General features: G+C 44.3%; 3 protein-coding genes and 2 pseudogenes across 4 annotated transcripts; 1 reads left to right on the top strand and 4 right to left on the bottom strand.

Annotated features, from left to right (window-relative positions):
- Nucleotides 1–1,127: 1,127 nt before the first annotated feature.
- LOC123409431 lies at nt 1,128–5,856 on the bottom strand (annotated as a pseudogene).
- LOC123406922 lies at nt 4,812–5,227 on the bottom strand. The gene has a single exon (XM_045099940.1). The coding sequence runs from the start codon at nt 5,067–5,069 to the stop codon at nt 4,812–4,814; it is 258 nt and encodes an 85-aa protein (XP_044955875.1). The 5' UTR covers nt 5,070–5,227.
- A 6,486-nt stretch (nt 5,857–12,342) lies between the features above and the next one.
- LOC123409430 (BTB/POZ and MATH domain-containing protein 1-like) lies at nt 12,343–13,578 on the bottom strand. The gene has a single exon (XM_045102338.1). It carries the CDS (start codon nt 13,576–13,578, stop codon nt 12,343–12,345), a length of 1,236 nt encoding a protein of 411 aa, XP_044958273.1.
- A 3,605-nt stretch (nt 13,579–17,183) lies between these two features.
- LOC123411632 lies at nt 17,184–17,915 on the top strand. The gene is made up of 2 exons (XM_045104596.1): nt 17,184–17,561; nt 17,710–17,915. Exons 1-2 carry the CDS (start codon nt 17,261–17,263, stop codon nt 17,772–17,774), a joined length of 366 nt encoding a protein of 121 aa, XP_044960531.1. The 5' UTR covers nt 17,184–17,260; the 3' UTR covers nt 17,775–17,915.
- A 1,743-nt stretch (nt 17,916–19,658) lies between these two features.
- Nucleotides 19,659–21,250, bottom strand: LOC123411633 (annotated as a pseudogene). The gene is made up of 3 exons (XR_006613294.1): nt 21,169–21,250; nt 20,705–21,076; nt 19,659–20,667 (listed from the first exon to the last, which is right to left on the bottom strand). The product of XR_006613294.1 is annotated as a BTB/POZ and MATH domain-containing protein 2-like (transcript).
- Between the last annotated feature and the right edge of the window lie 6,685 nt (nt 21,251–27,935).

Genomic DNA, 27,935 nt, shown 5'->3' with positions numbered 1-27,935 from the left:
CTTATAGAAAGAGGTAGAATTTCTTCTTTTGCAGGGATTTCAGGAAAAAAGTCTCTTGTCATTTTTTATTCTATCAATGGACAGAATTCGAAGACAAGATTAGTTATTCTTCGTCTACGAATATCCAAATTTTTACACCTAATACTCCATAGATAGTTCGAATTGGATAGCAGCAATAATCAATTTTAGCGCGGATTGTTTGGAGGGGAAGTCTGCCCCTTTTAATGGATTCGGCACGTGCAATTTCTTTTCCTCCGAGACGACCCGCAATTTTTACTTTTACTCCCCTTATATCTGCTTTTTTAGTTAATTCAATGGCTTTTTTCATTGCCTTTCGGAATGAAACTCTATTTTTTAATTGGAAAGCTATATATTCTGCAAGAATGTTAGGCTGTCTATAAGGTTCTTTAACTTTTTCGATAGAAATATTAAATCTCTGGTTTAAAGAGTTGCAAAGAAGCAACTTGACATCCGGCTTGTGCATTCCAAGATATCAAATTGCAGATGGATTCACAAAACCTTTGGCTACAAGAAGTTTTTGAAAACTACAAAAATAATCTCAACTTAATAAAGTTATGATTAAGGAAGGGTGTTAAGCGCAATTGTCCTGTGCCTTGAAAGGACACCTTCACGATGCATCCTGGAGTCCACGAGTCCTAGTTGAATTGGTTAGGTGGTTAGCTGAATATCTATCCATTGTAATAAAAACAGAGGGCCACTTCCAGATCCGCGGACATTTGTATCCAAATCTTGAACCATTCAGCACTTAATAGCATCAAATTTGACGAGAATTAAGCAGTACAAGAACCAACTTGCTCATCATGCATTTCTTTTTGATATAAAGGATTAAAACCCTGGTTTCATCAACAAAACGAAACATTGCAAATTACTACAGTTATCCCTCTGTAGTAATTTAAGTTAAAGAAAACATAGATGACAAACTGATAGTAATCCCTCTGTATCGAGATATATGTTGCTGGAGTAGCTGAACTACAGTTGCGTTAACAAGATATATTTCGGTAAAAAGGGTGTACATTTTAGAAGGGCATTACGAATCAATACGCACAGACAGAAACAATGCATCGTCAAGTCCTGAAACTTCAGCACTGTACTGTAGTTTATACCCTTCAACTCTTTCTCCCATGGGCAGACTTGAGAAGGTCGGCCAGCACTAAAGGGCAGCTTGCCGCCAGGTGCTTATACCCCTCGGTCGCCAGGACGGCATCTAGGACTGCGGGAGTGCTGAGGATGAAGTCGACGCACTTGGCCTTGAGCTGCGAACAGTTGAGCTGCTCCGCCAGAGCAAGAGTGGTCGCTGCCGTGTCGACGGTGATGCCACCGGACAGCTTGATTTCACAAATCAGCTTGAGCATGTCCAATCCATACCTGTCAGCGGCCGCAAGCAGATGCTGAGCCATCGTGGCCACGGCTTCCAGCTCCTGGTCAAGTTCAGGAACCGTATCGGTGTAGATGAAGTGCGGCATGGCCCTGAATGCTGCCGCCTCCATGTCCTCAATCACGACTCGATCCGAGAGCATCTCCTCCATCTCTCCATAGAACTCTGCCATGAAGACCGGTGACCTTGAAGAGAGAATGTCCTTGTGCGCAGGAAATGACTCGCCGGAGACGATAAAGGTGACGTCCGCCCCCGTCCCGCTCTGCATGCAGGAGTTCGCCGAGGTGCTGGTGCAAGTTGGTGGATGGCGGCTGTGCGGGGACTTCCTCAGATGGGATCGATAGTTTGTAACGGTAATTCTCGGAGCACCGTGACGGCGCATTGCAATGCCAAACAAAACAATCATCCCTGAGATAGCCCGAAGCTTCTAAATCACGTCTTTCGACTAGCATCAGTGCAACTGAGCAATCCTTATGACGCGAGAAGACGTGAGAGACGTTTCTTTCTTCGGATGGTTGGAGTACGCCGCTCGGATCTACGAGCCGACAGGCTAGAGTAGCCATGACGTAGCTCGTTTGGGGTCCGAATAGTATGGCCGACTGCTCGCTCTATCTTGAACTGAAATGGGGGTGTTCCTGTCAAGTGTTGGGAATAAGTCGTGACGAAGCACAGTGCGAGCGGCGTCGATGCGCCAGGTCGGAGCCGTGACGGTGCGATCGACGTCGGTGCGTTGGGTCGGATCAGCGGGCTAGGTCACGGTCATGTGGGTATGTGTAGATATAGACCGGACGCCAATGCGCGGCTGCGTCCTTGATCGAGTGTGAGTCGCAGTCCGTTGGCGCCGTAGTTAGTTATGTGCGTAGTTATTTTTGGCCGAGTCATGTGGAGCTCCGTGCTGGTTTGCATGCACTAGTTGTTGGACGTGTCTGCCTAACCGCCCTTTTGTTATTTTTGTGATGCATCTGCATGCAAGCGATGAGTGTGTGATGCATTTGCATGCAAGCGACGAGAGCCTCTTCAACTAAATATATTGGTTGTTCACGTGAGAATAAACCACATCATATGCGATAGCATAGTCAGGTGCAAGTTGTTGGTTGAAGAAATAAGAAAACGAATTCAGCAAGTGATGATAGGCTGATTTGATGAGCGTGATATATTGGTGCTTAATAGAATTAAGCTCTCATGACTTGTTCTCACATATTTGTAAACGATTATGGAAGAATATAAGATTTCTAGAAACAGACAGAGGAGACATAAGTATACCAAGTGACTGCTAGACGACTGAGGTTGAGCCCCGCCACCTCATCCATCCTTGCTTCCAACGACGCGGATGAGCCCCCGAACGTCATCACCATGCCCAGCTTATCTGCTCCTCCCACTCCGATTCCTTTGTGGAAACTCATTCCTGCAAAGATGTCGTCTGTGTCGCCCTCCTTCTTGGCCTGACAGCGAAAGTCCAGTGCCAAGCAAAAGGTGATACAAACGGGTAAGTGTTGGTGTAGTAGCACGGTCAGGAAGCAGGTGTCAGGTGGCACGGCCGGATCACGCCATCGCCTCCAACAAGGAGGCGTACCACCGATTGAAATCGTTGCCGTTGTCGCCTTCGCCTCTCATGCGCTACTCCCATGACTCGTTGTAAACCTCACCAAAAATGCACAATAAACAGATTGCTTGAAAGGTAATTCCTCTAATGGATCATGCGTTCATGACAACTAAATATGTGAATATGATTCATTGTCCCAAAAGAGTATTAAACGGTTATAGCTACTGATATAACAATAGAATGATATGTTAGTTAAAAGGAATATACATAGAAATATAAAAAATGCAATCTGTAACAACAAGTTAAACTAAACAATTAACATGGAAAAAATGTTGATGTCAACAACAAATACCAAGATGGGAATGCACCCTTAAACTATTTCTTGTGATATTTCAGATCAAAATTCTTATTGCTTGAGAGATTGTACGCATCATACGATTACAATAAAATTATAGCAAGGGATGTTGATAAAAAAATTGAATGCATAGTTAATGACACTACACACATATAAAACAGGAGAAATAAACTATTAGTAACTTTGTCAAGAAAGAATGGATGGTCCAAATATCATAAGAAGCATAACTAGAGCTGTAATACAAAAAACCTGAGTAACAACTATACACTGATCGCATAGCTGTTTGATGATCAGTTTGCAAACAGTACTTTTACCTAAAGAAAGGAAGAAGGTTTGTTGTCATCATATGATGGGTGAGGTGCATTTGGTGTAGAAAGGTTGTACCATGTAAACGACTACGAATCACTGAATTTCTGCTAACAAATAGAAACAACAGAACCCATCAACTAATAACAAATGGTTCCTGGTGTCCATTCTATAGGCCTGACATCATTGGTACTTCCTCCCCTGACTAAGAATCTTTCAGGTCCACCTCCTGCAAACGGAGTACTGGATGATGGACCCCAACCGCGGTAACATTAAGCGTTAACAAATTTACAGCCACCTGGATATAAAGTAAAAGGGTTAAAGCCACTTAGATCCACATCTTGGTGCAAAAGAATTAATAAGTGATTATACAATCCTTTAAGATGAAGATCCCAACAATAAAATGTCCACAAATGATAAAAAAATGCGATAAATATATTTTTTCTATAAATGTATCCTTGAAAAGTCAGAATATAAGTGTGCGAAAACAGTTTGTCCAGAAGACAAACCTTCTTCCTTTCCTCAGGCGACGGCCATACATTACGAGAGCTCATGGCAAGACCATCTACTTCTCGCACTATATATATATCTGATCCTACTATCTCTATGGCAAAATCAATGTCAGAAACCTGAAAAGACCATGAGATCTAAGTAACTCGAGCACTGAACAAAATGGTCCATGTCCATTGGTTCTATAGATGATGCAATCAGAAAGGAAACTTAGAAAGTTTCTCCATCATTATGATCGAAAAAGGCATGGTCGTCACTGGATTGGCAATGCCAGGAGCTGAATAATTTGTTCAGAGAATTGAAAAGAGCATCATGAATTCTATCGGACATACACTTGTGCATGTTGACTCGGCGATTACTTAATTCGAAGGGTCTGACTGCAGGGTCTAAGACAATCATCCATTTTTGCAACATACCAAATGAATACACAATCCAACTGTCAGATAGTACTGCTGGAATGTGCCTCTATCTAAGTTTCTACGAAAATTTAGCACATACCCAAGTGGTAAGATAAATTACAGCATGGTTGAATATCATCATAAAACTGAAAGATGCAAGAAGTATAGTTACTCTTCCTCTGTAGGATTTAGGCACTAATAATCAGGATCTACTTTGCACGTCCACTTCCCGATGTACTGAAGTTACGACGTGTTAACTTGGTTTGATTTGCATGTCACCGGCGTTGCACAAAATGCATAACACTAGATGGAAGCAACAATGCTTAGGGTGTGGCTGAGCTCACCGAGAGGCTCGTGGGGCTTGCAGGCCGCATGGATCTGGCCCAGGAAGCCGAGAAGGTCGCCCGCGATGGAAGAGGAGGTGAGGTGGCCCGTGTCCCCGACGGCGGGGAACCTGGTGCTCCTGCCGGCGGTCGCGGCGTCGTCGGGGGCCGGGGGCGGAGGAAGTTGTCCCTCCTTTCCATTAGCTGCGTCGGGGAAGGCGATGTGGGTTAGCGGCATCTCACCGGAGAGGCGGGCCGAGTGGGGGAGAGACCCTAGGGTTCCGGAGCTTGAGGCAGAGGGAGACGCTCGGAACCGGCGGCCGTCCGGAGCTCTGCGCGCGAGGTGGGGTGGTGCGGCCGCCGCCCGGTGGAAAGAGCGAGGGAGAGGGGAGGTTGCGTACGATGGGAAGCAAAACAGCGCGTTCTTTTCCCCTACCTTTTAATGCATTCTTTTCACCGAGCACTGCTCCTAATGCAACGTGGACCATGCGAGCAAACGCTCCTTCCGCGTACGTTAATGAGTTTGATGGCCAGCGATAGTGGAGCACTTCTACGGGTCGTGCGTCGTGCCGTTAGTGGCCGATGGGGCAGTGTGCGCTGCGTTTCCAAGAGCTACAAAAGCGATTGTACTCTGAGTTTGTACCTGTGTGAATCAGTATGAGCTGAGTTCAAAGGCTGTACGCGCAGCCGGAAACTATCGTGTGTTCAGCTCGTTCTTCTTCTTCCTTCGTCCAGTTGAGAGAGAGAGAGCAGTCCCAACACAGAGAGAGAGAGCAGTCCCAACACCAAGACCCAAGAACGTACAATGGCTGACTGGAACTGGAGTGGACACTGAACACCTGCGTCGCGGGATACAACTCGATTTCCCACTCGTAGCCGCCGACGTTCCATCTGGATTTGATGCAACCGTCGGGAAAACCGAGCATCGTCTGAGTGCACATGGTCGTGCTCGCGCTGTAGCCGTCGATCTTGAGGGGCCGGACCAAGCGCACGGCATCGGTGAGGTTTGTGTAGGCATTAGACATGGCGAAGGCTGTGCGGGGGGGATGGTAGTGGCACGCCGGCGTGAGAGAACGCTTTGTGGAGTCGTAACTTGTAAGCTCGCAACTGCTCGGGGAGAGCGAAGCATGCGCATCCATGCACGTTGGAAGTTGAAACAAACAAAGTGATCAATCAATACAGAATGCCAACAATCACCGCTCGCATTGTAATAACTGTGATTAATCCGTGACCACCGCTCGTTCTTCGTCGGTTGTTCTTCCACGCGCAATTCTCCCGGGATGTAATTGATGACACCGACCGCAACCCGGTTAGAAAATGTTTTTTTTCTAGCAAGTCCACGAATTAGAAAATCTTTCTTTTAGACCCTTCCCAGTGCACCGGTGCTCCATATAGGCAAAAAAATGATATGGCAAAGCAATTAAAGAGAAAAGATGGCACTACGGTGACCCGAGGAAGAAACAACGCTAAGCGTGTGAACCTATGTAAAATCACTACTCCCTCCGTCTCGTTTATAAGTCATCTTACGAAAATCAAATAAACCCAAAACATACAGGCACGGTGCATTAACTTTCACCTCTTTAGTTATACTCCCTCCGTCACGGTTTAGAAGACACGGTTAAATTTACGTGCATTTCAACAATAGACAAGATTTGTAGTAGTAGAAAACAGACCTTACGTTTGATTCGTTAGTCCCGGTTTGATTTCGGCCCGAAGCTAATGTGACCATTAGTTCCGGTTCCAACGGCCAGGAGCGTTCGGGGGCAGGGGGCATCTTTAGTCCCGGTTCATTTTTTCTAGCAAGTCAACAAAATAGAAAATCTTTCTTTTAGACCCTTCCCAGTGCACCGGTGCTCCATATAGGCAAAAAAATGATATGGCAAAGCAATTAAAGAGAAAAGAGGGCACTACGGTGACCCGATGAAGAAACAACGCTAAGCGTGTGAACCTATGTAAAATCACTACTCCCTCCGTCTCGTTTATAAGTCATCTTACGAAAATCAAATAAACCCAAAACATACAGGCACGGTGCATTAACTTTCACCTTATTTTTTTATACTCCCTCCGTCACGGTTTAGAAGATACGGTTAAATTTACGTGTATTTCAACAATAGACAAGATCTATAATAGTAGAAAACAGACCTTACGTTTGATTCGTTAGTCCCGGTTTGATTTCGGCCCGAAACTAATATGATCACTAGTCCTGGTCCCAACGGCCAGGAGCGTTCGGGGCAGGGGGCATCTTTAGTCCCGGTTCATTTTTTCTAGCAAGTCAACAAAATAGAAAATCTTTCTTTTAGACCCTTCCCAGTGCACCGGTGCTCCATATAGGCAGAAAAATGATATGAAAATACAATTAAAGAGGAAAAGGGCCATTATGGTGAACCGAGGAAGAAACAACGCTAAGCGTGCGAACTTATGTAAAATCACTACTCCCTCCGTCTTGGTTTATAAGTCATCTTACGAAAATCAAATAATCACAAAACATATAGGCACGGTGCATTAACTTTCACCTTATTTTTTGTATACTCCCTCCGTCACGGTTTAGAAGACACGGTTAAATTTACGTGCATTTCAACAATAGACAAGATTTGTAGTAGTAGAAAATAGACCTTACGTTTGATTCGTTAGTCCCGGTTTGATTTTGGCCCGAAGCTAATGTGATCATTAGTTCCAGTTCCAACGGCTAGGAGCGGTCAGGTGCGGAGGTCATCTTTAGTCCCGGTTCATTTTTTCTAGCAAGTCAACAAAATAGAAAATCTTTCTTTTAGACCCTTCCCAGTGCACCGGTGCTCTATATAGGCAAAAAAATGATATGTCAAAGCAATTAAAGAGGAAAGAGGGCATTATGGTGACCCGATGAAGAAACAACGCTAAGTGTGTGAACCTATGTAAAATCACTACTTCCTTCGTCTCGGTTTATAAGTCATGTTACGAAAATCAAATAATCCGAAAACATATAGGCACGGTGCTTTAACTTTTACCTCGTTTTTTATACTTTCTCCGTCACGGTTTAGAAGGCACGGTTAAATTTACGTGAATTTCAACAATAGACAAGATTTATAGTACTAGAAAACAGACCTTGCGTTTGATTCTTTAGTCCCAATTTGATTTCGGCCTGAAACTAATGTGATCAATAGTTCCGGTTCCAACGGCTAGGAGCGGTTGACGGCACGGGGCATCTTTAGTCCCGGTTCATTTTGTACCTTTAGTCCCGGTTTGTGATACAAACCGGGATTAATGGTATGTTGCGAGGCTGACGTCAGACTGGAGTCCTATGAACCCATTTAGTTCAGGTTTGTATCACAAATCGAAACTAGTGGTAGCCATGATGTGGGTCTATAATCCTGTGGGAGCAGATCAGAGTGCCTTGATCCATGATGGAAGTGAATATCTTCGTGACCTAAACTGGTCCTCTGTTTCCCACTATTTCTTGTGTGCTATGGTTCGTATCATTCGTTTCCCTACATGCACCATTGGCCCTCAAATCTCATTTATTCATGTGTAGTCGCGACATTACACAATCGTGTTTGGGACATACAGCTTGCCGCAATATTTAAAACCTATAGCTCTCCGCGTCCTTTTTCAATGGTAATCTCAATCTTTTTGCCTTCATTGTGTACATTCCTACTCCCTTCATCATAGTTTAGAAGACACATTTAAATTTACGTGTATTTATCAAAGGGAAGGAACTGCTTACTGCTACCTCAAACAGGTCACAAACTGCTTTGTCTGATTTTCAAAGGTATTCTTACATTTGAATAAAAATGTTCGTCTATCCAAAATTCTTCAATATTTAAAAAAAATATGAGCAGTTTACCCCAGTTCAAATAATCAAAACTATTTAAACATGTCTCTATTTATTGAACTAAAAAGTAAAGAAAACAAAAATAAACAGAAAAGAAACAATGAAACAATGAAACAGGAAAATCCCGCGATATAAGAAAACGTAAAAAACAATGACAAAAGCGCTAAGAACTTCTATTATTTGATCACAAGTTCCCATCAATTATGACTGAGCTAAGGCGCAAGCCAAAGAACTTGTAGAAAGTTATACATATACTCTGTTCACTTGTCCATCTATTTCATCAAATTCACTATTCAGGAGTTGATGTCTGCTTTAATTATATGGTTGAACTGAACTCCTTCCAGTTTTTCAAGTTGTCCATATATTTAGACTTTTTGATTCAAGCTCCTATCGGTCCAATATAATGTTTGGGATTGACTATCTGATGGCCACTTCCACGTCTTAACTTCCCCTTTGTCTTTATTTTTCTTGGACACTACAACTATCGAAGTTCTAGTACAACATAGATATACCGTGTTTACATATCAGACTCTGAACGTTAGGTTCTAGGAAGAGTACTTCCAGTGCCGTGTCAAGGCGATCCCGCTAGTAGAAAACGGGGCTTTGGTTCAGGCCTGAAATTTCATTAATTCCGGTTCACTCACGAATCGGGACCCATGAAAGCATCGGTCCCGGTTCGTGAGGTCAGGGCGTCGGCCGGGCCTCGTGGACCATTGATCCCGGTTCGTCTAACCCTTTGGTCTCGGTTTCAGACACGAACTAAAACCAATGGACCTCGCTTTTGGCCCACAACCATTGATTCCAATTTGTGGCTGGAACTGGAATCAAATGGTGTCCTTTAGTCCCAGTTTCAGCCATAAATCGGGACCAATGGTTGGCCTATATATACCCCCTGCCCGCGAGCTTTGTGGTGTTCTAGCTCACCTTCTATGCACATGAGGTGTTCGATGAAATGTCCGAGCCATACTTAATCTTTCGCCTCTCGAAGCTCCTTGTCCAAGCTCCATTTTACTCAAGATTTGTCTAGATTTGGCGGTCCGTCCTGTCCTGTCTCCGTCCTCACCGCCGTCGATCGCCCGCACCCATCTCGGCGCCGGCACCATCGTGGTTAGCCTCTTCTTCTTATCTTCTTTCTAAAATAAAAAAGTTCTTACTTGTATGATTTAGATAGCTACTTGCGTAATTTTCTTACTTTTATTATTGTTTGTTATTATATAGTGCGATGGTGGTATCCGCATCCGTCGGCCCTCGTCCTGTATATGATTCGGGTGTGCTATATATTATCTTTTATAACTATTTGTTTTATTTAGTGTTTATGACAATTATACCGACCAACGTGACATAGATTTTTTAATCTAGGAGGTATGTGAACCGGAATTCCAACCGACATAGAAATTCTTGTCGAGAAGTTAAATTTGGTTGAAAAAAACAATTACTTGAAAGAAAAATTACAAAGAGTTGAAGACGAGAAGATGAAATTGGAGTTGAATGTTGTCGATGTCGTCAACGATCATAAGAATAAGATGGATGCAATGCGCTTGAAGATTAGAAAGATTAAAAAATATGACATTCATACTAAGGCTTGGTATCATTATGCCGTTGGATCAATTGGTACCTTAGTTGCGTTATAATTGCATTTTATGTTGCATTTAAATTTTGTAGTCTCAATGTGTGTTTTAGTTAGATGCTCTAGAGAGCTATATGTTGTTCAATAATGAAAACTATGTATGAACGTTATGTATTTATTTTGGTCACTATTGTACTTTGGCTTTAATGTGATGATGAATTTCTATTAATTAATTTGATCACTTCTCTATTCATGATATGTTGTAATGGTTTTTAACGCATGCAGATGGACCGGCGCACCTCCGAGTATATTAAGGGTCTGTATATTTTCTCAAAGCGGCTGAGGCAAACAAGCAGAATAGTTTTATGCATTGTCCATGTACTGTCTGTAGGAATACGAAGGTTTTCTCCAACTCTAAAACCCTTCACTTTCACCTGCTTGAGAAGGATTTTATGCCACACTATAATGTTTGGACCAAGCACGGAAAAAGAGGGGTTATGATGGAATACAATGAAAAAAGAAGAGGATGATGACAACTACCCGCTCCCTGAATACGTTGATGCTGCAATGGGGGAAGCTGAAGATCAAGAGGAACCAGACGATGTGCCCGATGATGATCTTCGTCGAGTCATTGTTGATGTACAGAGAATGCGAAATTTCACATTGAAATCACATTTTTGGAAGTTTTGGCATAAAAGACTAAATTGATGTTCCAGTATGCCCTCTGAAGTAGCATTTTTAGGGTATCAATTTATTTTTTTGCCACGATTTCCACAAATGTAATTTCATGATAAAATTTTGCAAGCTCTTAAAACATTTGTTAAAAATTGTCATAAATTATGCAGATTCTTTTGGTTATTTTTTAATTTTTTTTCCATAAATGTGATTCATTTGAGCTCGGGTGCAAAAACATGGTGGAACATTATAAAACAGTTCTTAATCAAATGCCAACGATTCAAGATCTAAGAAAAAATAGATTGAACACATGTATTTCAAACTACTTTGTAAAAAGAGGTCACTTCTTTGCAACCTAGATTTTTTTAGGGATTCATTGGAAGATAGATATATTTCAAATTTGGTGTGTATAGGAGTTCATTTAAAGATACTCCCTCTGTAAACAAATATAAGAGTGTTTAGATCACTACTTTAGTACTCCCTCCGTTTCAGTTTATAAGTCCGGCACGTGTATCTAGGTCATCAATTTGATCAACTTAATAAGAGGCATATATTACAAAAAATATATCATTAGAAATTTTAGATGTTCTACTTTCTAATGATATAATCTTTATGTTAAACAACATATTTTATATAATTCAAATTGACGATCTAGGTACACGTGCATGCCTTATAAACTGTGATGGAGGGAGTAATCTAAATGCTCTTATATTTGTTTACGGAGGGAGTTTTTATTTAAAAATCAAGCTTTATTTATCAAAATTCACAGATAGTGAGATGCAATTAAAATCGTGGGGTTGGCCCATTCATATGTGGTGCCCTCGATCTAGATATATTTAATATTTGGTGTGTATTGCTAAAGATAGAAAGGCTCAATGCCTATTTTGGGTATTATAAAGGAGAATGATTGGGCTTTCTTCATCCTCGAGACGTAGAAACGCTTCGAGTTCCCGAAAGGCGGATCTAAAAAAAGTGCTCTATTAGGAGAGTGGTGTTTTGACCCAACCGGGAATAATACACCAACTATGGAATATCTATAAAAAACACATTTCAAGATCTTAAAAAATATTGAAACAATAATTATGCATGTACATCAGGACATTTTATGTTCACGCACAAAATTTCGCAAAGAAAAACCTTTTATGGCATGTATAAAAAAGATTAAAAAAATGTCTCATGAATAGCTATAATCAAGCATTGAATATTTTCTTTTTACACAAGCCGCAAAAAACGTTGTTTTTCACCGAAACTTTGGTTACGAACGTATAATTCTCCCTCTTTTTTTCTGCCAACAGCTGCTGCAGAGACAACGCAAGAGGCGGATCTGTTTAGCGAAATGTCGATCAAAAAAGAAGAACTCACACATAGAAAAAGATAGCCAATCCTGAACATTTTAGCGCTAAATTACATAACACTGAAGGAAACACAAATTAGTAGTACCAAACATCCACCTTCAATAAATCAATTCTTTCTCCCACGCACAGATTTGAGAAGATCAGCCAGCACTGAAGAACAGCTTGCCAACAAATCCTTGTACCCCTCCGTCGCCAAGACAGCGTCAAGAACTTCAGGAGTGCTGACGATGAACTCGACACAGCTGGCCTTGAGATGCGAGCAGTTGTGTTGCTCTGCCAAGGCCAAAGTCGTCGCCGCCATGTCGACGGTGATGCCACTGGAGGGCTTGTTTTCACAGATAGTCTTGAATCTGTCCAATCCATACCTGTCAGCGGCCACAAGAAGATGCTGAGCCACCGCCGCCACCGCCTCGAGCCCTTGCTCGTCAAGCTCTGGCACTGTGTCGGTGTAGATGAAGTGAAGCATGGCCTTGAAGACCGTCGCCTCCATGCCCTCAACCTCGATGCTGGGAGACGACTTGTCCTTCATTTCTCCAAAGAACTGCGCCTTGAAAACAGGAGACCTTGCGGCAAGTATGTTCTTGTGCGCAGCAAAATGCTCGCCGGATACGAGAAAAGTGGCATCCGCCCCCATCTCGGTCTGCAGGAGCTCACCGAGGTTCTGGTTCAAGTTGGACGACGGTACGGACATCTCTTTCGCCTGGGAAGTCGGCGACTCGTTGAGCACCGTGATGGTGCATTCCATGGTAAAGGCATCGCGACTGAGATAGCCCGAGTTCTCAACATCACTAACGGAGACGAGGTAAACAAACGGTGTACAATCCTTGGGACGCCTGAATACCCCCGACTCTTTCTTCGGTGAGGTTATGTACGCCAGATGCAACGCCAGGCAGCATAGGTTGGCCCTCACAGCAGGGGTGCGGGGCTCGCTTAGCAAGGCAAGGCGCAGCGCCACCCATTTCTTGCCATCGGGGCTGCCCGACGTCCGTGCAGGGTATACACACACCTCCCACTCGTATCCGCCGACGGCGCACCTGCCGGGTAGGATGCAGTCGTCGTCTCCCATGGTGACGGTCGTGGAGAAACCGTCGATCTTGAGCCGATTCACCAGGCGCGCAGCATCGGTGATATTGGTTGTAATTGCCATGGCGAGAGACTGGAGACTGTATTTTTTTCCACCAAGAAAGGCTGGAGACGAAACACAAGATGTTTTCACGGTGTGAGGTGATTGATTGTGGGGGTGGTGCAGTTTTATAGCACAACGTTGATTAACTGCATGCCCATGGAAACCAACAGGGAGGTGGAGTGGAGTACGAATAGACTGCTTGTTGGCCTTCTCCATGCATGTCTTAATTGTTGGGTCGCTTCGTAGTTGTCGTTCATCTTGCATTGGGACGATGTCAAGCGTTCACAACGGAAGTCTCACACGTGATCCCATTGCATGAGTTACGTTAGGACGTAAGATTTTTTATTTTTTTTTACAAGCAGCTTGGACTGTACTGTACTCATGCATGAGTTACCAAGTCTCTGTAAAGGAGAGTGTCACAGTACTCCCTTCAGGCCGGTGTTTAGGATGTTGTGGGTCCTTTGTTTATAGTGTAGTACTGTTTGGTCGAGGCTTTGCCTAGATAAACCTGATCAGGAAGTGTGACCAGACCATACAAAGAAATTTTTAAGGGTGTGTTTGGTTGCAGGGATATCCTCCCAGGGATAGGGATAACCACTTTTTCTGTGGTTGTCATACATTTGGATCTGGAACGAGGAGGGATAGAGACAACCAGATGCTAGGAATATTCCCTAAAAAAAGGGACGTGGTCAACCGCAAAAAATGGGCGGGCGGCGGCAACCACTCCGCACGCGTCGCGCCACTCCTCTCGATCCCGGGCCAGGCCGGCGCGGGAGGCGGCCGACGCGGGAGGGCGGCCGGCGCGGGAGGAGGCCGGCGGCAGGAGGCCAGCGCGGCTGGGATCTCATCCTCCCAACCAAAAAAAACAAAAGGATAACCCCACCCTCCCAACCAAATAAAAAAAGGCTATCCCCAGCCACCTGGTTAGAGATACCAACAACCACCCTAGCATATCCCTCCAACCAAACACACCCTAAATCAGTGTGTCGATTCTCACGGGATGCTGTGGCACGCATAAATCTTCACAAATCAGGTACAGTAATCACCGGAATGACCTTACTTTTTGTAACTAACATAATCAGACGGTATTTATTTTCCTGTCGCGGTTCCACATTTGATTGTGAATACTATGTAAAACAGACACAGGAATCGTGTGGCTGCAGCCTGCAGCTGAGCAAGTCATGTCTGCACGATCTCAATCATCCTACTCTTATAACATCTCTGAAAAATCATAAGTCTCTACCAAGCTGGGCACACATATGAATCACCTTGTGCTAATACTTGACAAGCAAATGACACGAATACCGAACCTTAGTATAATTTATCCCTGAATCAAATCAAACTGGAGTGCAAACTCAAGCAGTAAGTTACTCATAACATATGGAGTGAAGTTTATTGTAGGTCCCTGAACTATTGCAGGGGTGTCATATAGGTCCTCAAACTATGAAAATCGGCATGCGGATCCTCAAAGTGTAGTAAGTGTTTATTTAGAGCATCTTCAACAGCCGCGCTATACTAGTGCCGCGCCGCAAAAAAAGACAGTTTTAGCGCGCGCGCAACGCGGCTGGCAGCTCCAGCGGGCGCGCAAAAAGGCACGCGCGGCATTTTCAGTTCAGCACGCTGGCCGAAACGCAATCGCGCGTCCCTTATTTGTTGCGCCAGCTCCCGCGCTCGCTCCTCCTCTTTCCCGCGCTCGCTCCCCACTGCCACCCCCATCCGGCCGCGCCGCCGCCGCCGCTCGCCTCCGGCGACCGTTCAGGCGCTCCCGGGCCTATCCCCGCGCCGCCGTCGTCGCCCGCGCTCGCCGGCGACCACTCAGGCGCTTCCCCGGCCTGTCTCCGCTGCGGCCGCCGCCCGCGCCCGCCGGCGACCGTTCAGGCGCTTCCCCGGCCTCCCCGCGCTGCCGCGCTTCCGCCCCACCCGCTTCTAGTCCCGCCGGCCCTCGCGCGCCTCCGACTATTTGTTGTTGATTTATTTTATTTGTTTGATCATTTTTGCTCCTATTTTCTGAAATGTACATGTAGTTTGTGCGTGCTGCGTGCACTGCATTTTTGGGCGCTGCTAGAGCGGCGCGCGCGCGCTGCATTATAGCGCGGCCGTTGGAGCCAGCACCTATCCCCGCGCTAAACCAGCCAAAGCGCGCGCGGCAAATACATTTTTTGGACGCGGCACGAAGCGTGGCTGTTGAAGATGCTCTTAGGTCCAAAATCCGTCCTACCTATGTGATCGACCAGCTGGCGTCATTGTCCAGTGACATGTTGGAAGGGGGGCCCGCAAGGTAACTGCTAGTGACGGAGATATACATATAAATCAAATTCATAGTTTCAAAAAAGATTAATGAATTTGGAAAAAATGTTCATGACTTCATAAAACTGTTCACTAATTTAAAAAAATATACACATATATGTAAAAAATGTGCCCGACTTAAAAAATATCTTCACAGACAATAAATTAGATATATAATCATGAATATGAAAAAATGTTTCCGAACGAAGAATTTGAAAAAAGTTTGTGAACGATGAATATGGAAAAGAATCATGACGTTAAAAAAATATTCATGGGTGATAAATTTTAAAAGAAAAGAAAATATGTTCACGAACAATAAATTTGAAAATATGTTCGCGAACAACAAAAAATGTTCGCAGATATGGATTAAATGTTCTCGAACCATAAAAGTGGAAAATATGTTCGCGAACCACAATATGTTAGCGAATATAGAAAAGATGTTTGTGACTTCAAAAAAATGTTCATGAACGATGAATTTGGAAAACAAGTCCGCGAACGATGAATTTGGAAAAACTATTAACAATTTTTAAAAAGTTTGTAAATTTAAAAATGTTCATTAATTTGCAAAAACATTTGGAGGCTTATGAATTTAAAAGAACTTTATTAATTTGAATGTTCATAGTTTCAGAAAATGTTCTCGAGTATTCATGAACATTTTTTGAAACCAGGAATTTGAATTTATTTGGAGTGAAATGCATTTATCGTTCCCCAGAATTTATTTGAAGTTACTTGCATGGTCGTTACCTTGCGGGCCCTCCCATCCGACGTGTCACACGTCAACAGGGTCGGCTGGCCAGTCATGTGGGCTGGGACAGAATTTGGACCTAAATGCCGCATTTTGAGGACCTAAATATCGATTTTTATAGTTGAAGGACCTACATGACACACATGTAATACTTCTGGGACCTACAGTGCACTTCATTCTAACATATGTACAGTGGGCATAAGATTTTAGTTTTACCCTTCAACCCTTCCTGCCCCGTGCAGACTTGAAAGCTCGGGCAACACAATATATAGAACAGTTTGCCACCAGATACCTTTAACCTTGTGTCACCAACACGGCATCAAGAATTCTAGCCTTCACCTTGAGCTGCGGGCAGTAGTGCTGTACAGCTAAAGACATACTAGTATTAGAATTTGAGACCTTCATCAGTGGTATATATATAAACAGCAGCGTATCTGAACTGCATTCTGTTTTCTTTCTACATCAATACAGGCAGCTCCATCGATCAGGGCTTGTCTACTCACGTTTTGAGGTCCAAGGTTATGCTACAGGACACTCCACCTGCCCATCATCTTCCTTTCACCGGAAACATGCCGGATATCCCGGCGACGATGCCCGTTCGGTTGAGGTGGATTAAATCACCTACAAGCCAAAATCCGTGCATATCCCCTCCAATCTCCATAGGAAAGGGATTAACCGAACTAGGCCTTACCGGGAAATAAACTACGAGAGTTAAAATGTCGGTTTTGTCCTCGGAGCTCCGGTGCCCATATAAGAAGAACCCACACAGCCTCACACTCTCACCACAGCAGTTCTTTCCTCTGCCCCCCACCCTTGATCCCGGAGAAGAGGAAGAAGAGGCCACAGCTAGCTTGCCCGAGGAAGGAGATGGAGGCGAAGAAGTTGAGGGTGGCCGGCGCCATGGCCGCGCTGTGCGTGCTCCTGCTCCTCGTGGAGCTGCAGCAGGTGGCTGCCATGTCCGACTCCGAGTACTGCAAGTGCTATAGAGACTGCTACGCCGAGTGCAGGCACGACGCGCCGCGCTGGCTCTGCCTCCCATCCTGCGTCAACTACTGCAGCTCCAGCCCCGGCACCAGCCAGGCCGCAGTCGGTGATGACGGCGGCGCCACATGCCGGATGGCCTGCAAGCTGAGCCTGAGCGTCTGTGGCTGGGCGGCGGAGCCAGACGGTAAGATGGCGGGACCATATTGACCGCATTCATTTTTCATCTTTTGAAGAATTGATGAGTTGAATCTGCGTCTTTCTTTCTCTTTTGACAAGGATCGTTTCTTCTCTTCTGTTCTGATCATTTCTGTTCTTGCATTGCACTTTCGCAGATGCAGCTGACGCCGCGATCTGCATGCAAAACTGCAACAGGAAATGGAGCCAGAAGGCCAATTGACTTCCAAGAGCTGCTCCGTTCTAGGAGAAGAGAAAAGAATTGAAGAGCTAGCTTCTCGATCATGGGATCTTATATAATCGATGTTCAACGGCTGTGATTGTACTTAGCAGCAACCAATAAAATGAGTATCCCTTGCTGCCATCTACTCCCTCCCTTTCTAAATATAAGACCTTTTAGACATTTCACTATGGACTACTCCCTCCGTTCCTAAATATAAGTCTTTTAAGCGATTTCACTAAGGGACTACATACATAGCAAAATGAGTGAATTATGCTCTAAAGTATGTCTATATACATCCGTATGTAGTCCTCTAGTGGAATCTCTAAAAAGACTTATATTATGGAACGGAGGGAGTACATACGAAGCAAAATGAGTGAATCTATATTCTAAAATATGTCTATATACATCCGTATGTAGTTTATAGTAAAATCTCTTAAAGGTCTTATATTTAGAAACGGAGGGAGTATATACATAATTATTTTTAATCGGCCTTCGCTTTGGCCTACCCGTGACTCGATCATAACAACCAAATTTGTTTGTCTTTTTTGCGACAGAAAGTGAGGGGAAAATATTTCTTAAGCTAACTCATATCGTAGAAGAGTTAAACTTCAAATGTTCGCCAAGTCATTGAGACCTTGGAGAAAGGAGAAAAATTAACATCACTCAGAAGCAAAGTAGCATTGCTACTGAATTTTAAAACGAACTGCAGTTATGAATGTGTAGAGGCAAATCAAGGCTAATAAGGATTTACCTTTGGTTTCCCGATCCCTGTCCTCATAAGAATAACTAAATAATTTGCTCCGAAGCAAGGCAGGCTTTGAGTTTTTGCTAGGAACAAGCGAGCCATTTTATTTCTTAATTTTGCAAACATATCTAGGTTGTGATATGTTGAATATCTAATATTTCTGTATACTTGAAAATACTGGCTCCCCATGGATGCCGGGAGCCAATTGATAATTTCCAAATAAAAATGTACACGTTAACAAGGATAATGTGGAGTGCTGTTCGGATTCTCTCTTTACAGTGTTACAAATGTCCATAAATATATCCAATCCATGAATCTGGATGCTGCACAAAACATACAAGCCCTGCACGCCTTGTGTTAGTTCTTGCCAAGCCCTGCCCACCTTCTGCCACTGACAAGCATACAGGAGATATATACGAAATCTTGAACCATTTAGCACTAAATTAGATCATACTGTTCAGGAACAGAGGATAGTAAAGTTGTAGGGAGTACGTAACATAAGTTTGCGAAACATACATTATTACTTGACTTGGAACATGGATGCATAATAAGCACAAAAAGAGAGGCGTCTAGCTGAGCTTTAGTTCATTCAAAAGACAGGGTACAAAACATAAGTTAACTAGACATGCAAACATGACAAACACAAACAAAGACTATGCAACATCATATTTTGGACATCAAATCCCACGGGCAGACTAGAGAAGGTCAACCAGCATTGAAAGATAGCTTGCGCCAGATGCATACCCCTCCATCGCGAAGGCGAACACTAGGCTGGTTCAGGTGTTGGCTCTTGGCTTACAACACAGAAAGCCTCTCTGTAACTAGAACAATCAGATGGTAATTAGTTTCCTAATGCTGTTCCGAAATCCGAAATCAAAAGAATTCCCGGCATACAACGATACTACTCCCCCCGTTCATAAATATATGACGTTTTGGCAGTTCAAATGGAACTGCCAAAACATCTTATATTTAGGAACAGAGGGAGTACAAGGTAAAATAATCAGGATTATGTGGCTGCAGCCTGCAACTAAGGAAATCATGTCTGACATTCTTCAAACCAACAAAATTTGACCAAGCTGGGCACACATAATCACATAAGTATCATTGTGCAAATAATGACAAGCACAGAAGAAGAGAGATACAAAAATTTGGATCATTTAGCACTAAATTAGATCAAATTGGAGAGGAAATGCAAGCATTAAGATGGTCATACATATACGTAGATGGACATAAGTTTTTCCAGTTTATGTGAATACAGACACAGGTTTCTACTGGACCACAGATGCATGGCAACCATAAACATAGACTACGGGCATGATAAAATCTTGGACCTTTAGCACCCTTACGGTCACACGTCAACTCTTTCTGCCCCGCGCAGACTTGAGAAGCTCCGGCAACACCATAGGACAGCTTGCCTCCAGATGCTTATATCCGTCCGTCGCCAACACAGCATCAAGAATTGCAGGAGTGCCAACGATGAAGTCAACACATTTCACTTTGAGCTGCGGGCAGTTGTGCTGCTCTGCTAATGCCAGAGTAGTTGCTGCTGTGTCGACACTGATGCCATCAGATAGCTTGCCTTCACAGATCTCCTTGAGCCTATCAAGTCCATACTTGTCAGCAGCTGCAAGTAAATGCTGGGCCAACATCGTGACCTCCTCATGCTGCATTTCAAATTCCATCACAGAGTCGTTGTAGATGAAGTAAAGTAACGGCTTGAAAACCACCGCAACAATGTCCTTGATCTCGACGCGCTGTGAGCTTGTCTCCTTCATGTGTCCAAAGAACTCCGCCATCAGTACAGGGGACCTCGCAGCAAGGATGACATTGTGTGCAGCGAAGGACTTGCCCGACACAACAAATGTGACATCTGCTTCCAACCCACTGTGCAGGAGCTCAGCAAGGTGATTCTGCAGGCTAGGTGATGACCCGGTCACTTCTTTACCCGGCACCGTTGCTGCTCGTGCTGGCAAATCATCCTTCAGTACCGTGATAACGCATAGCACGGTAAAAGAATCATTCCTGAGATAACCGGATGATGCTAGGGTGCCCGTCGACATGAGACGAACTGGAAGCGAACAATCTTCACTGACGAAAGGCGAGCACATCTGAAGACAACGTGATACCCAAGACCGGTTGAATATACATTTTTTTTTTTTGATAAGGAGGAAAGTTGAATATACATGACACACTCTTTTCTTCAGACGGTCGAAGGACACTCCTCGGATCAACCAGACGACAGCTTAGGTTCGCCCTCACGATGGACGGGCAGGTCTCGCTGAGGAACACGAGCTTCACCGCCACCCACGGGGTGCCGTCGCGTGCGTGCGGCATCATCGCGGGGTAGATGCAGATCTCTCACTCATACCCACCAATGCTGTGGGTGGACTTGATGCAGTCCTCGTTGCCCATGGTTTTGGTGGCACAGTAGCCGTCGACCTTGAGCAGCTTCATGGAGCGCACGACATTGGTGACGTTCTTGCTGGCGGTTTCCATGGTGAGGATTGGATAGGGAACACTTTCCTCTTTGGTTGGGAACTTGGGATCTAACGTTTTTTCTGCGTGTAAGCGGTTGCTGATTAGTGCAGGTGATACAGGGTTGATTCAGAGATTCGTTCGGAGCAAACAGGGAGGAAAAGGGGGGCTCACCGTGCCACCGGAGAAGAAAGGTCCCAGCTTTCTGGGCGCAGCCTTGCTTGTGAGTACCTGGCGCCGGCCGGCGGAGGAGGCGGCGACCGGCGAGGACAGCCGCTGGCCCCTTAGCGACCGGCAAGCGGATGCGGGCAGATCGGTGCTGCGGCGGCAGGATTTGGATCCCAGGGAGCCGGACCCGCCGTGCCTAACGGAGAGCGGTGGCGCTGGAGGGAGCAGAGGATGACGGCGCCGCCGCAAGGAGAGGGCGGCCGGGGTGGTGCGGAGATGGCCGGCGAGGTGGGAGAGGGGAAGGTGGAGGCGACGAGGGAGGGATGAAGGGAGGGAGAAGAGTGCTCGCCCGCCGCCCGGCAGGAAGAACACTTGGCGGCGGCGGCGACCGGCGTTGACGGCAGGAGACTCGAGTGGAAAAATGACCAAGGTGGCGGCCCGTGCGAGAGTGGATTTTTCATAACTCATTGGCCGCGCAACCTATATCTGAACCACTCATCATTTTGGACAGCAAATCGACATGCAGCTGGTTTCATGCATGCAGGTCAAATCAATATGTCATATACTTTAATGCCTCCATCATACTAGTATTTGCTAGAAAAAGTTATATGTCGTCCTAACTTTTAAATAAATTATGCAAATTTAAATTCATTTATGTATTGAAGTTTCCCACGGTTAGCTCTATGAAACAAGTCCAATATCAATATATTTCTAACAAAGTTTCATACACTTTTCATCAAAGTTCACACAAGCTGTCTATAAAATTCTTCGATTTCAAATACATTCTCTACGAAAGTTCTTCAATACTTTTAATAAAGTGCAGACCCGCTATTGAGAAAGTTCTTCATCTCTTGATTCTGCTTATTTAGCACTTTGCGATGAAAATAAAAAAGTTCTTCACTATGGCCGGCAAAGTTCCTTACAGAAAACACTGCTAATCTTCTAAAACTACATATTTCAATTGCAGTTAACAAAAGTTTGTTTAAAGGTTATCCATGACTGATCTTGTTCTAAAGATCTTAGCACCAGCAGTTCAAATGTATATAAAGTTTTAAAAACAAAATTTTAATTTTAAAGATATCAAGCATCTAAACTGTCAAAAAACAACTAAAAGTACTTCCTCCATCACAGTATATTAGGCGTATCTCCAAAACGATAAATTTTCACAATTAGAAGGAAATAAGGCGCATAACATTAATTAGCCTATTAATTGGGGTGTTTTGGAAACCGTCTCCACCAATGCATGCGACGAAGTAGCTCGTTAGTGGACGGGGTGTTACTAATGCGTCAGTTTTACGATTAATTAGGTGTTTTTACAACTCGTTGGTCCGGTTTTTTCTACCAATAGAAAAACATCTAGGTCCCAGTGCCCTGTGAGATACGCCCAATATACTGTAATGGAGGGAGTAATGAAGTTTGAGGAGAGAGGAAAGATGACATAGGCATGCATGCATGTGTCAGCGCGTTAGCAGGGAAAGAGAGTAAGAGGGGTCATGCACATGCAAATCAACCCGGATCCATATGTTGAAACAATGGCTGTGATAGGCGTTGCGCGCGCAATGAGCTACGAATAGCTATATTCGTCTACAAACCCTATAGTAAAAAAGGAATCGTTTCCATACGACGCGCCGGCCGAACCGACGCGTCGGTCGCCCCTCGCGCGTGCGGACCCATGTAACATTTTTCCCACCCGCGCGCTTCGCTGGTCAGTGGATGCAACATTTTTCGTCTAAATTTGTTGCAACCAGTGTCATTTTTGCTGCAAGCATTTTTTTATTACATTTTTGCCTCAGTAAAAAGCTGCATATACGTTTGTTTCAACTCCAGTTCATCGGATTTTTCGTTACAATCAATGTTTTTTTTTTACTTTTGCTACAACCGTGTTAATTTTTGCTACAACCGGCATCATGTTGTGCTGCAACCGTTCACTAAAAAAGTTGCATACACGTCACGTAAATTCTTGTTACAACCGGCGTTTGACTTTTGCTACCACGCACCATCAGCTTCGTTTTTTTGCTACGATCACGTAGATATTCTTTTTGCTACAAATTTTATTTTTTGTTGCAACCGTTGAAAAAATTGCTGCATCGCATCAAAATTTTACTGCATATGGGGAAAAATGTTGCATGCGGATCCAATGGTGCGGACGCGCGGGGGTTGGTGGATCGTGCGGCCCGCGCGCGGCCGGCCGAAAGTTAGGGCCGGCGCGCCGGCGTAGATCACTCCCCATAGTAAAACCGAAGGACCAAATAATCTTCACCGTCTAATAAACAAAATCTAACAGCCCATGATGCACATCTCTCTAGCAACCAAGCCACCGTTTAAATGGTTGCAACTCCTATATGAAACTACTTTAAAATGGATTTGATGAAGCGGAACTTATTTTGATGAAGCAGAACGGTCCCAAACAGGCCCTTAGTGCCCGCAAATCCCTTTTCGCGCTGGAGTTTGCAGCCAATACATCAGTGTTCGAGTCTCCGCTCTAGCACTTGTGTTTACGGAGTTTTTTCTATAAAAATATACCAACAGGCTAGTCTAGCCCGGCTGGTCTCTTTTTTTTCACCGTGTTAAAATAAAAAATTTCTAACAACCTGCTCGCCCAACCTCTGCACACCTCTTGCCTTGTTGTCGACCACGCCGCAGCACGCACCCCCTTGCCTCTCCGATGTCTGTCCGACCTCCCCCACATGACCTTGCTCTACACGCCGCCCTCATCTTCGGCGGCAAGAGGCAAGCCGGAGTTATTGCCGTCGACAGTAACGTGGATGTGTGTGGGCCAACTACCGGCGTACTAGGTCGCGCATGTGCCCACGACACGGCAATGCGAAGCTCTCCGCCGCTAGTTCCTTGCGGCTTAGAGATCCCCCATCGTTCTCCTCCATGTCGTTGTCGTCCCTCCTGATGCCAGCTCTGCCCTATCTCCACGACAACGTTTTACTTCATCCATTGGTATATACTTCCTTCATACGTAAATAATTATAGTTGGTGAAAATTAATCTAGTTTTTCTTAATTATAATTATTTAGATACAAAGGGATTAGAAGGCAGCGACCAGGTCATCTCTCTCCCTCTCAACTAGTGAAGTAAGGCATTGAGAAGAGTTTGAATCATGGTGTTTTTTTTTAATGGTGAAACTCAGGCGACCATGACCAGTGTGTTTCTTTTTTTTTATTCCTTGATCAATAATTCTCCTGAATCATCATGATTTTCATTAAGGCAAGGTTTTTTGCTTCAACGAAATCCAGCTCCATTATGAAATGAAGTGCTAGGCGAAAATAAGTTGGTAGCACTTCTCTTTTTCCGGAAGAGCTGACCAGCTGGTGGACATGAGATTTCTAGCTGTAGCGAAATGAAAAACTAGCAGTCCTGGTTTTGGGATGTCGCACATTTCGTTTAGGGATGTGTGCGTACACAATCAGATACTACTTCCTCCGTCACGTTTAAAAGGCACAGTTAAACTTGTGTGCATTTTTAAAATAGACAAAGTTTAAGGCGCGGAAGCAATTACTTTTATTAATTACTCCCTCCGTCACGGTATAGAAGACACGGTTAAACTTTGTGCATTTCAAAATAGACAAGGTTTAAGGCGCGAAAGCAATTACTCTTATTAATTAATACTAGTACTAGTCATACATGCGTCCTCTCAATTTGCTGCTCACGCATTAGTACTAGTATTTTCTCAGTTGATTAGACGCATTAACATTTACACCTGTTACATCTCACAACCAATCGATGACTATTTTGGTTCCAAAGATTTTCATGCGTGCCTTCTAAACCGTGACGGAGGGAGTACAAAGTATTCCACCAATTTTGCTTTAACACATGTGATTTCTTTTTTGTTTTTGGCACCAATTTTTTTTACAGCAGGAATTTATTGCACTCAACATATATTTTATTATTTCAGCCCAGTATCACTCATCCATGCTTTTAGCTTGGTTCCACACTCCGTAACACCTTTAACTTGTGGACTAAGAGGGTGTTTCGTTACAGGGACTTAGAACTTATAAGTCCCTTTAAGTCCCATCTAAATCAAACGGAGGGACTTATAGGGATTTAAAGTGGGTATTTGGGACTTATGAAATAAGACTCCTAAGAAGAGACTTATAGGGACTTATAGTTGTAATATGGTCTTTTAGTACATGTTAAGTCCTAGGAACCAAACAGGTAGGAACTTTTTAGTGACTTAGGACTTATAAGTTGGGACTAAAAAAAGTCCTAGGACTTATGAACCAAACATGGCCTAATGATCTGTTTTCCAATCCGGTTGCAGACATGGGTTCATAACCTTTAGCTTGATTCCACGGCTCCGATGAAGAACATATTACGTGAAATTAAAAACCAAGTACTCCCTCTTGTTTCCCAGAATATCACATGGGGAGAGACACAGAAGAAAGTGTTAACCTGCAGACCAGTTGTTTCCCTTATTCATGTTCATGTTGAACCCCAACCTGCAGACCAGTTGTTTCCCTTACTCCTGTTGAACCCCAACCTACAAACAAGGTTGGGGTAACAATCACAAGGCAGAACAGAAACCCCAAACACCGTCTTAAAACAAAGTGCAGTAAGCAAGCTCCCAAGCAGCACCAGCAGCAGCATCAACAACACATGCATATACTGTGTTAATGTGCTAAAGTACAATACCTTAGCTAGCTTTACTGCACACTCCAATAATTTCCTTTTGAAATAATCTATTCACCCTGGAAAACAAGTGCAGCTTGTTAGCTTGTTAGCCTGGTTGCAGTTTGGTATACATAATTATAAGAACTGCTCTCTTCTGTTCAGTTCTGAACTAAACCTCACAAGGCAATAATCAATCAATAATCTTTGTTGCAACCATCATTGGAAAACATTAAACCTGATCCCTGCAGTCTAAGCTTTGCAATCATCATTTTTTTTTCTTAAGTTTGAATACAAGTTTCTACTAAGCTAAAATAGCTCGTTGTATTCTAATTTTGAAAGTGCACTGAAGCGAACAAAAAAAATTATGTGGAACGCAGAAGGAGAAATCAGACAGAAGAAAGCTCAGTTCAGGGGGGCATGCTCACCTGGATCGTTGCTGCTTTCCGTCGACCAGCGCTCACTGCCAAAAGCACAGCTAACAACCTTGGATAAGTCTACATGAGTCAACCCTCACAGCTTGTGAGAAGCTTTCAAGGAAGAAACAGCTATGCTGCCGGGTGAGCTCACAGCTTGTCCGCTTGCGAAGGCGATGTGCTATGCTTCCAACGTATCTTAAAATTATCATGCTCCCTGTTCTTTGTTGCATATCTTAAATTACATTTTGTTCCGAAATTGCTTTCTTAGTTACCGAAACCTCGGTATGCATATATCTTGATAAAAGTGCACTGCAGTAGGAGTGGTGCTCTGCTGGGACGTAAAAGAAAGCAGAGGATGTTACCCCAGCAGCAACAGAAATGGGTAAAAACCACAGCTTGGTTCCTTTTGATAATCAAAGGCATCAAATGCATGCTTAAGTACTGTACCCTCTCAGCAACCTACCCCTCAGATCTGCCGTGTCCAAACTAACCTTGATCAACAGCAGGCAGGCAGATGCATGTATAAAGGCAACCACATTCCAGAATTGGCTTATGATGCATGCTATATATAACTTGGTTGCAGTTTGAAACAATCACTAGACAAAACAAACTCCAAATTTATACCAAGTCTGAAAACCCCACTGTCTTCAAAAAAATGTCACCCGGGCAACATCATCAGCACATGCATAGCCAACAAGGCAACAACCACCTAAAACTTAAGTGGGATCCCAACCCACTTGACAAATGTATATCTGATTCTTTTTTTCAAACTACATGCAGATATGAGTTGAGTTGAGTATGATATCCAGCTGCCTGCCACAGGCAGGGTGTGATAACCATGCTACAACACTGCAATATATACATCCCTTTTGATACCCTAGAGGGCTAGAAAACAAGTGCAGCTTGCTGTTAGCTTTGTTGCAGTTCGGAATAGATAATTATAACTACTGCTCTCTTCTGAAATTAAACCTGTTAATCCAGAAACTTCACAAGGCAATAATTGAGTTAACTGATTAACAATCTTGGTTGAAATCACCATCATATCATAAAGTTCAAACTGATTAACCCACCCAATGTTTCCTCAAAAAAACTTGAAAGCAAACTGCTAAATGGCCACCCACCCTTGTTTGATGTTTTGCGAAATGCAAGCTAACCTACCCAAGCTACCAAATCCGAATCAATCATCAAATCAAATCTATATATCATGGGATGCAAAGCGTGAACCACGCCGGCGGCGGCTTGTTCCGGTGCGGCCCAAGGCCCTCGACCTTCTCCTCCCTGCCGTCCTTGAGGCTGAACACCCCGGCGCCACGCTGGTTGTCGGGGTAGTATGGCGACAGATCGTCGGCGGTGTAGTAGACGCAACCGGCACTAAGCTCAGGGTGCTCCCCCGTCGACACGCACAGCGAACCGTTCACCCCGACAAACAGCGCGGCGTCGCCGATGTCGCCCGCCTCCTTCCATTGCTCGGCACCAGCGTCAAGGACCTGCACCTTGAATGTCAACCGATGCGTGATCCTATCAGACTGCTTGAGCACGACCATCAGCCGGCCGCCCGGCGCCGTCAGCAGGTACTTGCGGTGGTCGCACCAGGGCTGCCCTGGGGCCACCACCACACTGGTGAACACGCCGGTGCCATCGGCGTCCTGCTCCCACGCCTCGACCTCGCCGGAGTAAGTGATCGAGTAGAACCTGCCCTCGTGGTGGACGGCGTCCTCGACGCTGTCGCGGGAGGGCG

Source organism: Hordeum vulgare, chromosome 7H (genome assembly GCF_904849725.1).
Source record: "Hordeum vulgare subsp. vulgare chromosome 7H, MorexV3_pseudomolecules_assembly, whole genome shotgun sequence".
Classification (NCBI taxonomy): domain Eukaryota; kingdom Viridiplantae; phylum Streptophyta; class Magnoliopsida; order Poales; family Poaceae; genus Hordeum; species Hordeum vulgare.
Note: the sequence above shows the minus strand (reverse complement) of the source record. Positions and strands in the feature narration are given on the sequence as shown.